Source organism: Mandrillus leucophaeus, unplaced genomic scaffold (genome assembly GCF_000951045.1).
Source record: "Mandrillus leucophaeus isolate KB7577 unplaced genomic scaffold, Mleu.le_1.0 Scaffold365, whole genome shotgun sequence".
NCBI lineage: Eukaryota > Metazoa > Chordata > Mammalia > Primates > Cercopithecidae > Mandrillus > Mandrillus leucophaeus.
The window spans coordinates 593,051-604,498 of NW_012103865.1; the positions used below are offsets into that span (position 1 = coordinate 593,051).

General features: G+C 49.8%; 1 protein-coding gene across 1 annotated transcript in view; it reads left to right on the plus strand.

Moving 5' to 3' along the window:
• The window catches only part of EPHB6 (EPH receptor B6), a 17,480-nt gene continuing 6,032 nt past the window's right edge, over window positions 1-11,448 (plus strand). Inside the window, exons 1-10 of the mRNA XM_011989937.1 lie at window positions 1-210; window positions 5,833-5,975; window positions 6,805-6,921; window positions 7,534-7,616; window positions 7,898-8,099; window positions 8,403-8,467; window positions 8,738-9,506; window positions 10,234-10,389; window positions 10,722-11,078; window positions 11,243-11,387. Of these exons, the coding sequence (XP_011845327.1) occupies window positions 8,000-8,099; window positions 8,403-8,467; window positions 8,738-9,506; window positions 10,234-10,389; window positions 10,722-11,078; window positions 11,243-11,387 (1,592 nt within the window). The 5' untranslated portion in view covers window positions 1-210; window positions 5,833-5,975; window positions 6,805-6,921; window positions 7,534-7,616; window positions 7,898-7,999. The remainder of the gene's footprint in view (window positions 211-5,832; window positions 5,976-6,804; window positions 6,922-7,533; window positions 7,617-7,897; window positions 8,100-8,402; window positions 8,468-8,737; window positions 9,507-10,233; window positions 10,390-10,721; window positions 11,079-11,242; window positions 11,388-11,448) is intronic.

Sequence of the window (11,448 nt, forward strand, 5' to 3'; positions counted from 1 at the left end):
CGGTGCCCCACCTCTGGAGTAGCCCCTGCTGCCGGCCTCAGGTCCACCCCGGAATCCCAGGGACTTGAGGAGCCGAACAGACTCGGGCCGGGTGCAACGGGGTCCCTGGACTGGAGAAGACGCGGGTGGCACCGTGCGAGCTCGAGGAGCCCCGCTGCACTGCGAGGCCTCGGGGGGCGCAGACCTGCAGAGACTGCGGCCAACGGGAAGGTGAGCCCGCGGGGGTTAGCAGACGGGGTTGTGGGATTCGGGGACAGTATGCTTGGGGACAGATGAATTAAGATTTGCAAGAGTAGAGGGGCTCCCCAGCCCCTAGGTGGCTTCCTGGGGGAGTACTGAGGATCCTTCCTCAAGGCCAGTGTGGGGTTCATGAAGGGTGAGGAAAGGGTCAGCCTGACTGCTCCCCTCTCACTCCACTCTGACCAGGCATCATTGACACCCCATTACCCTTGCTGTTAGGACCCCCCAGTTGCGTTCCCAGACATTGTCCTCTGGCTCTGGCTTGGGAGTCCTAATCTGGGAGGGTCCTCGCAGAGACTAAGCTCCAAGCTTGGAACAGGATTGCTACCCCTCTGACTCCAGTGGCATCACTACAATCCCCTTGGAGCTGGGAGGAGTCAGGAGGCTGACCACACACCTGTCCCCTGCTCCCCACTCCCAGCCCCATGACCACAGTTAAGCCTTGGAGGTGGAAGGAATGCTTGGTTCCTGCTGCCCAGCCATCACCCCCAACGTGCAACCAAAGTCTATTGCGTGCTCCTGCCCCAGCTCCACCCTCGCTCTGCTCCCTCCATCTGGGTGCTTGGCCCTGCTTGCCCCACACCCCCACCCACCGATCTTGGCCGTCTGGCACTCTCTCTCCTCCCATCCCTGGGGGAGCTGGCATGGACCCAGCATAGCAATGTTGTAATGTCCCTGGCAGTGCCCATGGATCGGAGCGGCTGGGCCTGTTCCCAATCAGTTAACCCAGGTCCTCCACCCGCGGGGGGAACTTGACTGAGGAGGAGGGAAGATGCTGGTCCTGAGCTGAGAGACTAGTGGGAGGGAGCTGTGTGGGGCTGTTAGTAGACCACAGAAGCTGCCCAAGTAATGGAGCATTGGAGCATTGAGGCTTCTGAGTGCTGCTCAGTGGGGCCACTTGGCTTTTTCAGGGCAATGGGCCTTTTTTCTCAAAGGAAGATTAGGGTGGGGGTGCCTACGTACTTACCTGGTGGCCTCAGAAGGAGGACTTGTTCGGAGTCTGTTACTCCATTCAGGGTGCAAGAAGATGGCTGGCAATGACGCTGAGTTACCAGAATGCTGGGCAGCAACAGGCTGGGATGGGCTGAGCGTGGGAAAGGCAGGATCCTCCTTCCGGGACGGCTGTTCTGCTATCACCCTGTCCTGAGCCTGGGCCTTAGACCCTGAGTTCCCACCCCACTCCCCACTCTAGGTGAAGGAGGGTGGCAGGTTCTGGAGGGTTTGGGAAGCCTCAGGTTTCCCTTTCTTTACCCACCCCCCACCCTGTCCCCCCCGCCCATCCCCAGGTGTTTCTGCAGAAGCACCTCCTGGGGCCAAGAGCAACTCACAGCCAGACTGAGGGTAGAGCAGGGCCCAAGGTGAGGAACAAGAGCCCATAGAACCACTCCGGAACCAGCACTGATGTGCATCTTCTGCCACAGGAAAGCAACAACCCTCCTCTACACAGACGGCATCTGCTCCCGCCCACCTCACCTCATACACATTTCCTTACACACTCCGCCAGGTAGACACATCTTCAGGCACTGCTGACGCAGGTGCTACTCCTGGCACTCAGGGGCTTTCTTCCACAACCTTCCACTTACTCATCTCTCAGGCACATTTGCCTCCTGCCCCAACACCCTCCCTTATGCTCTTTTCCAGAGCCACGCATGTCCCCATCAGTGCACAGAGTGGCTCATTCTAAGTGGCTGTCTGGCTAGACCTAGACACTGCCTGCATCTTAAAAGCCTCCCCCAGCTCCACAGCCTGGGAGTGGGAGGCACGTTTGTCTGAGTCACAGTGCTCTGGGGTACATTCTGAGGGGCTGGAGGCCTCTAGGGACACAGGACTGTCCTCTGCTAGGTAATCTCCAAATTGGCTTCTGCAGCCAGGGAAGCAGGGGATAGAAGAGCCGGAGGACAGCCACCTCCTCACTGTCTGTCCTGGATGCCTCCATAAAGCCTGATGATGGGATCCTTCTCAAGGCAGGAGGCCAGAGCACGAAGAGATCTCCAAGGTGGAGATTAAAGGATAGAAGCTTCAGCATTAAACTGAGCAAGGATTATACTGGAATTTCCTGGGCGTTTAACAGCTGTGAAACAGGATGGGGGACAGGGCCTGTGGTACTGACCCCTCCCACACAGACTTGGTGGCTCACAGGTGTAAGGACCAGCCCAGCAACCACACCAGACCTAAAACCTCGAGCCTCTTTGCCCTCGAGACTGTTCTGCCCCTACTGGACTCTGCATCCTGCTTTGTCTCACTAAATTGTTCCTGTCTGGGCTCACTTTGGGGCCATGCCCTTTACTATGTGTTCCCAGCGGAAAGTCCCCTGGGTTCCCCTCTGTCCCTTCATAGCCTCATCCCTTTGCTTGACATCATTGAAGAGAAGCATGCATGATGTCAGCAGTGGGACAGTTTGAACTTCTTGGGAGAGAAGCTTAAAGACTAGCCAGAGATAACAATTATTTTGCTTTTCTTGTTGGCATTATTTCACTCATTCATTCTCAGCTCCTACTGTATCTCCACCTCTACCTTCTTCTTATAGATGAACATTTCTGAATATTTTGAAACATAGAAGGAAAAGGGTGTGGGGAGTGAATAAAATGTAAACATATGCTTATTTGTCTAGGTTTTACAAATATTTTTCTTTTTTGTTTAGATTTTAATTATGAGATTTTACGTTAATTATAAAAATAAGGTATGCTTACTGTAACAAGAAAAATAATTGAATTATGTATAAGACAAAATTATTGCCCCCACCTACAATCCTTCATTTCTACCTCCCACAGTAACCCATTTTAATGGCCTAATATGTCTTCTGCCTACCTTCCTCCAAGCTTATTTGGCTTACATTATTTAATCTTTAAAAATTCACTTTGTGGATTGAGGTACACAAACTATATTAAGTAAGCTTGATTTGCTCATGAAAGTATCATATTTAGTATTTAATTGGAGCATGGTTAATTTTTAAAATTCTTACCGATTTACCAATGTAATTTACTTTTAAATCTTTCTTTTCTTTTCTTTGAGACAGAGTCTCACTCTGTCACCCAGGCGGGAGTGCAGTGGCGCCATCTCAGCTCACTGCAACCTCCGCCTCCCGGGTTCACGCCATTCTCCTGCCTCAGCCTCCCCAGCAACTGGGACTACAGGTGCACGCCGCCACACCAGGCTAATTTTTTTTTTTTTTTTTTGTAGAGACGGAGTTTCACCATGTTAGCCAGGATGGTTTCGATCTCCTGACCTTGTGATCCACCCGCCTCGGCCTCCCAAAGTGAAATCCTTCATTTTTATAGCAACATAACTCGTAAACTATGCTTTGTAAGCTATGATTCCACAAATCTTTAATTTTTGTCAGTTTCTGAAAACAAAACACAACCTTGATACCTAAGAAATGGTCTTATTTTTGTAAACCAAAGAGATGTAGCAGGTTTGTGGATCTATTGTCTCCACTGTATCAAAAAGATACTAAGTGATATATCTATAAAAGAAGCTGAGAAAATATTATTAAGTCATAGACTGAAATTTTTGTTACCTGAAACTTTGTCTCATCAGTCTCATTTTCTCCACCATTATTTTATATTCACATTTCTGCTGCTTCTGGTTTTATATTTTTAAAACCTTATACACATCTGAAATGTGAATGTTTTTCTAAAGGAGATAGGTTCTTTTGCACATTCTTGTGTTAGAGAGTTTCTAAATACTGACCAGTTCCTTTTGTAAGTTGGAGGAGAGAGGATTCTCAAGCAGGCTGTGAGATAGGAGCAAGGGGCCTCTACTTGCAGAGGCTGCTTTCCATCTCTGTGGCAGGAGAGATGTACTGGCCTGTTCCTGGGATGCTCTCCTGGACCAAATGCAGAAGATGCTCCATGCCCACAACCATTGAAGACACTTTGAAAAATCAAGTTCTGAGTCCTGCTTACTTAGCATTCCAGGCATGTGGAGCAGCCGTGTTCTTGTCACTTATGTTTCTGCCTTTGAAATTGGCTTCAAAAGAATCTGCAGTGGTATGAATTTGCTGACAGCAATTTATTCCATATCTTAATAAAGCTTCCTTTTTCTTTATTTGGATTCCTGCGACAGGGACACACCCATATTCTTTTTATATATTAAAATTAAAAGTCTTGAATTTATCTGGTTTGTTCGATAAGCAAGAACTCACCTAACTTCCTAGTCTGACTCAGCAACAATTTTTTTTTTTCTGAAAAAATGTATTTATAACCTTCAGTCTTCTGGATCTGAATCTAAAAGAGGTCCTCATCAAACATTAGAAGTATCCTACTGGGTACTTTAAGATCCTCAACCATTTCTTTTTGATGACTCTCTTTGTTCTTAGTAAAATTTCAAAAAATTGCTGAAGTGGCCATCCACAGGCAGTATCTCCATTTTTCTTCTTTGCTTTATGCTGTTTCTTGATGGCAGAAGCTGAGCGGCCTTAACATGCATGTTTCATAATTGCTTTTGCTCTTTTTTGGATCTTCGGGAGGGAGGCCAGCTTCGTGTTGTCATTACGAGGCATGCTAAGGCTATGCAAGCACGCCCTATTGCAACCACAAGTGACTGTGTTCCTTGTTGTTCGGGTCATCAAAGCAAATATCTTGCTATTCATCTTCCAAAGTGTTCCATATTGGACAGCTGATATTATCTGCAGCGCATCTTTTCTATCGTGCTTGGCTGTCTTTCAAAATAATTCATTGAAATATTTCCAAAATATTTATTGTTCTTTCTTCATGATTATTTGTCTAGTTGTAAGCTTGAGAAGACACAGGGCTTACTATTTCTTCTTTGTACAGATTACAGAATCCATCCATGTTCTGAGTGAAAGAAAGAGACTATTTTAAAGAATAACTTCTGGGCAAATGGTAAAATAGCCTTCATTGTTTAAAAACCTGCCGCTGGCGTTTTCTTTCCCTGTTAACAGTATTTCTTAGGACTCCGTGACTCTGGTTTGCTTCAGTGTGTCAAGCACGTCTCCAAATTAAGCCATTGAGAGTTTGGGGGGATACACTTAAAACATAAATTACTTTAGGATATTTATTAAACAGCCGTTGGTGATGGTGCCAAGGCTACAGAATTTAATAGCTATGCATACTTTTTACTTCATGATCTCCCCGTTCCTCTCCAAAGCATTTATTTCATCTGTGAAGGACCCTAGTAGCATTTCAGACATTTTTGCAAAGAACATTACTTAAGAGCAGTTTGCCATATGGAAATGCTCCTTGTCTCCATAGGCTGTAAATTGAACTCTCTATTTCACAAATAGGGTTGAAGATGTATAAAAGGTGAGTTTCAGGGGCTAGTTGGCAGGTGCCTACTCTACATCAGCCCACACGTATGTAGAAATGGTGTCTCTCCATGATAACTTCATGGAGAGCACAGCCCACAGTACCAGAAAAAAATTAGTAGGAATCAAATTACAATTTTCATATTCATCACAATTAAAGTTTCATAGTTTGATTTTAGTTTTATGATAGTTTTCAACAATCCCAAGGCCATATATATCCAGGAAAAACAAATCACAACTTCTCTTCTAATTGACTTTTTTTTTTTCCTCTCAGTTCTATGTCTTTTGAGCAATCTGGGCAACATGTCTCTTTTTTTTCTTCACAGAAATAAAGGGATTATAGTGCTCTAGTCCACCCAGTTCACAGACTTCTGAGACTCAGACATGAAGAGAGATAGAGAACCACCAATCTCTAGATGAACAAGCAAAGGAGGTGCCAAGGCTGTTTGTCTTCATTGTGACACTGGAGGTAGCTATTCCTTCCGTTCATTTGCTCGTGAGCTTAGTGGTGTGCCTTCTGAAGGCACAGGAGGGTTTTATAGAAGAGGTAGCTTACAACACAGTTCTGAGAAGGCATTATGAAGGTATGAGCACTTTTTTGATTAACTTTACTAAACAGTTATTATCCTATAGTTTTAAATAAAATTTTAATGATTTAGTTGAAATAATAATACACATGCAAGAGTTTAAGAATGCAAAAATTTAAACGGATGCAATTAAAGAGAATACAATGAAAGTAAGCCTCTCTTGCGCTGGGTCTCAGTCCACTTCCTTTGCCTTTTTCACAGGTTTTGGATGCTCTTCCATAGATATCCTTCCATACATATGTATGTGTATATATCCTTCTTAACAAAGGAGAGCTTACTTTGCACTGTTCTTCACCGTCCCACTTTCACTTGGAAACAATTTTCATATCAGTGCATAAACAGTTGCCCACATTTCTTTCTAAGGATGTACCATAATTTTTAACCATCTTCCAATTGATGGACACTTAGTTTACAGCCTTTTCTCTTATAAACAATTTACAATTAATGTCTTTGTTCAAACATCTGCGCAAACCCATACATGTGTACAGTACCTGAAGGACACATTCTTACAGTGTAGCTGCTAGGAAGATATTACCCAATTGTCCTCCCAAGAGAATATTCCAATTTGGACTCAAGCAGAGTATGTACAAGAGAACCTATTTCCCGCACCTTCTCCAACATGGTAAAAATGGTGTCTTAGGCAACTGTGGCTGCCATAACAAAGTGTAATATCCAAGTAGCTTATACACAATAGAAATATCTTTCTCACAGTCTGGATGCTGGGAAGTCCAAGATCAGGGTGCCAGCATGGTCAGTTCCTGGCGAAGCCTCTCTTCTAGGTTTCAGACTGCGCTCCTCTTTGTTGTGTCCTCGAATGGCAGAAAAAGGGTGAGAAAGCCCTTTGGGGTCTCTTTCATCTGGGCACTAATCTCATGATTAGTGAGGGCTCCACCCTCATGACCTAATTACCTCCCAAAGGCCCCACCTCCTAATACCATCACCTTGGGAGTTAGGATTTCAACATATGAATGGGGGTGGGGGCACAAATATTCCTTCTATAACAAATGGCCTGTTGCTGTGGTTTTAACATGATTTCCTTTAAATGTGAGCAAACAAGAAGCATCTTTTCATATGTTAAAGCCATAGGGTTATTCTTCTGTAAGCTCTAGGAAAACATGCACCCCTTGGGGCACGAGGATCTTTGTTCACAAAGTGTATGCCAGACCTCCTTAGCTCTGCCCCTCCCTGCACTGTCTCATTTATCAGAGTGAATCTTCATGCCTGTGTTCTTTCTGCATTTATTCTGGTCCCTTCCCTCCCATCATACCCCACAGCCATCTTCCTGTGTCCCTCCCGCTTCACTGCTTCACTGAAATTTCTAGAGTATCCAGGTCCATCGGGGGTGGGGCAATGTTGTGAGGATTCAATTCATGTGTCCATAGGATGGAGCAGCTTCTTAACCAGCTGCCTTTAATGAAAATCTTCTAACTTCCAATTCAGGGTGGCTATTGGAGGAAGGGAGGAGAGTAAATGAAGAGAAAGAACTGGAATAACCCCTTACAGGAAGAAAAAAAAAAAAAAAGGTAAGATTGACCCAGAAACACCCTCTGCTCCACTTCTAGGAGGGAGAGCTGTGAGAAATGAACAGAGAGACAGGGTCGCACAGGGAGTAGGCATGAACACTCCAAGATGGCCAAATTTGCACAGGCTCAGGAGAGGCAGTACGCAACCTGGCTTCTGTCCCATGGTGGGTGCTGGGGCGATTTGAGAGCTGTAGGAGGAGACACAACTTTTGGAGCCTGGGCTGTATATGAAGAAACGCTTTCCTCCCATCTGCCTCTTCTGGTCTTGTGTGTCTCCTCAGGAACAAGCTTAGCTGTACACGCTGAGAGTCTTGCAAAAGCTGCAGCCCCACCCAGGAGCAGGGTGGTGGCTGGGGCGATGGTGGACGCCCTGAAGATGCCCCATGGCTACTGAAGGGGCTGCTCAGTTAGTGAACAGAGTGGCGGGCATGGTTTGTAGCCTATGGGTGCTGCTCCTGGTGTCTTCAGTTCTGGCTCTGGAAGGTAAGAGGGAGGGGAGACAGGAGAAACCCGACCTGCCCTAGAGACCCAGTGCAAGGGGGAAGTGGGAAAGATTCAGAAAAGGTAGATAAGAGTGAAGACATCAATAAACGGAAAGGCACGGTGAGGATAACGAAGACCCACATCAGATTTGTCAGAGAAAGGACCCCGATGGACAGCGGTGCTCCTGCTGGCAAAGACAAGGGCCCGGGCGGGGCACTCTTTTGTTCCCGGTGGGAATAGAGTATGGGCTGGCAGTGCTGGCTGGAGGCTTGGCCACTGTGTGCCCCTCTTATTTCTGGGCAGAGGTATTGCTGGACACCACCGGAGAGACATCTGAGATTGGCTGGCTCACCTACCCACCAGGGGGGGTGAGTGCCACTCTCATTCTGAACCTGAATCCCTTGTCCCTGCCCCTCCCTGTTCCCTGAAGAGTGGAATTCATGAAGGAAACCCTGGGTGAGGATTATGGGAAAAGGATCCCTCCCTCTAGAGCACCAAGATTTCAAGATATCCCCTATCTGCTTTACTTGTCATTAATTTTAAGTCCCATTGGAATAGATACGTCACCTTCCCTATACCCTCTACCTAGCCTTGCTTAAGCCGGGAGCCTCTAAAGCTTCTCCTGCCCCTTCCTGCAGTGGGACGAGGTGAGTGTTCTGGACGACCAGCGACGCCTGACTCGGACCTTTGAGGCATGTCATGTGGCAGGGGCCCCTCCAGGCACCGGGCAGGACAATTGGTTGCAGACACACTTTGTGGAGCGACGCGGGGCCCAAAGGGCACACATTCGACTCCACTTCTCTGTGCGGGCGTGCTCCAGCCTGAGCGTGAGCGGCGGCACCTGCCGGGAGACCTTCACCCTTTACTACCGCCAGGCTGAGGAGCCCGACAGCCCCGACAGCGTTTCCTCCTGGCACCTCAAGCGCTGGACCAAGGTGGACACCATTGCAGCAGACGAGAGCTTTCCCTCCTCCTCCTCTTCTTCCTCTGCAGCGTGGGCTGTGGGACCCCACGGGGCTGGGCAGCGGGCTGGACTGCAGCTGAACGTCAAAGAGCGGAGCTTTGGGCCTCTCACCCAACGTGGCTTCTACGTGGCCTTCCAGGACACGGGGGCCTGCCTGGCCCTGGTAGCTGTCAGGCTCTTCTCCTACACCTGCCCTGCCGTGCTCCGATCCTTTGCCTCCTTTCCAGAGACGCAAGCCAGTGGGGCTGGGGGGGCCTCCCTGGTGGCAGCTGTGGGCACCTGTGTGGCTCATGCAGAGCCAGAGGAGGATGGAGTAGGGGGCCAGGCAGGAGGCAGCCCCCCGAGGCTGCACTGCAACGGGGAGGGCAAGTGGATGGTAGCTGTCGGGGGCTGCCTGTGCCAGCCTGGACACCAACCAGCACGAGGAGACAAGGCCTGCCAAGGTGAGACCCTACTCCTCTTGCACTTGCCTGACACCTCCCACCCACCCGCAGCCTTTGGGCTCCTCTTCTGAACACCCCAAAATTCATTTCATCTGCAAAAGTCAGGAATAAGCCATCTTAGGAAAGGACCCCTATTTTCCCTAATTTTATTTCTTAAAGCACTCAAACTTGCTATCACCCACTCATCTGAAATTTCTGGAATCTTCTGGAGCCTTTCACGGCAATTGCCTTCTCCTAAGTCTCCAGGCCTAAGAAGTGATGGAGACCAAAAGGAGTTTAGCTCCAGCTCCAGGGTTACTATGGAATGGAATCCTTTGGTTCCCATTCGCCCTTCTGTTGGGAGGGTCCCTGCCTCGCAGGGCCAGGTGACAGGGACGCAGGTAGAGGAAGGCAGTGGATGGCAGCTAGGGAGAATGACTGCAGCAGCAGGCCTCCGCAGAGGGAGCTTATGCAATAAGCCGGGAACACCCACATCTGGCACTGGGCCTGTCTGTAGCCCCCACGGCACCTCACTTTCTCCATCCATGGAAATGCAATTCTGTCCCAGCAAATGGCAGAGGAAATCTCTGCCTGAGGGAAGACAGGGTGGGGTTCAGTCTTGGAAGAAAAGGAGAACCAGCTCTGGGGAAGAGAAGGCTGCGAGGATAACTGCCTGCTGTGTGTTGGAAGCTCAGGGTGGGTGGACAGAGCGAGTGTGACGCCCCTACTCTCCTCTCTGCCTCCTCAGCCTGCCCACGGGGGCTCTATAAGGCTTCTGCTGGGAATGTTCCCTGCTCACCATGCCCTGCCCGCAGCCACGCTCCCAATCCAGCAGCCCCAGTTTGCCCCTGCCTGGAGGGCTTCTACCGGGCCAGTTCTGACCCACCAGATGCCCCCTGCACTGGTGAGTTCCTCACCCAGCCCTGCAATGGGAAAGAGACTGGGAGAGGGGCCAGAAGTTCGGGGAGCAGGCAACACTGGGGGATCTTTGCATTTGGAGTGACTTGTTTTTCCCCTGTTTTCTTGGCTTCCTCCCCTCCCTGTCCCCCCTCTTTTCTCTCCCTGACCCATTCTCCCCTGGGCCCACATCCTGCCTTTCTGGGCTACCACCACCCCATGCTCTTCTGTCTCCTCCCCTCTGGGCCACCCACCCTCCCCTGGCTCCTTCCTTCCTCAATCACCCCCATGACTCCTGCCCTCTTGGCCCTTGGACTACCACATCTTCCGGCCCCCCAGGTCCTCCATCGGCTCCCCAGGAGCTTTGGTTTGAGGTGCAAGGCTCAGCACTCATGCTACACTGGCGCCTGCCTCGGGAGCTGGGGGGTCGAGGGGACCTGCTCTTCAACGTCGTGTGCAAGGAGTGTGAAGGCCGCCAGGAGCCTGCCAGCGGTGGTGGGGGCACTTGTCGCCGCTGCAGGGATGAGGTCCACTTTGACCCTCGCCAGAGAGGCCTGACTGAGAGCCGAGTGTTAGTGGGGGGGCTCCGAGCACATGTACCCTACATCTTAGAGGTGCAGGCTGTCAATGGGGTGTCTGAGCTCAGCCCTGACCCTCCTCAGGCTGCAGCTATCAATGTCAGCACCAGCCATGAAGGTGAGCCCTTTTCCTTGGCCTTTGGGATCCCCTGCCTCTGCTCCTTTGAGCCCCCTTCCCTACTCCTGATCTCCAGCCTGGTCCACCCCTGCCGCCCTCCCCTCAAGGCTGACCCTGCTCCCAGTGACTCCTATCCCCCTAATAATTTTCCTTTTGCACTCTAGTGCCCTCTGCAGTCCCTGTGGTGCACCAGGTGAGCCGGGCATCCAACAGCATCACAGTGTCCTGGCCGCAGCCCGACCAGACCAATGGGAACATCTTGGACTATCAGCTCCGCTACTATGACCAGGTGCGCAGGAGGAGTGGGGGGTCCGCAGCAGGGCTGGCAGGAGCTCACAGTCCTCACGGTGGGGGCCAGAGGCGACCAGGT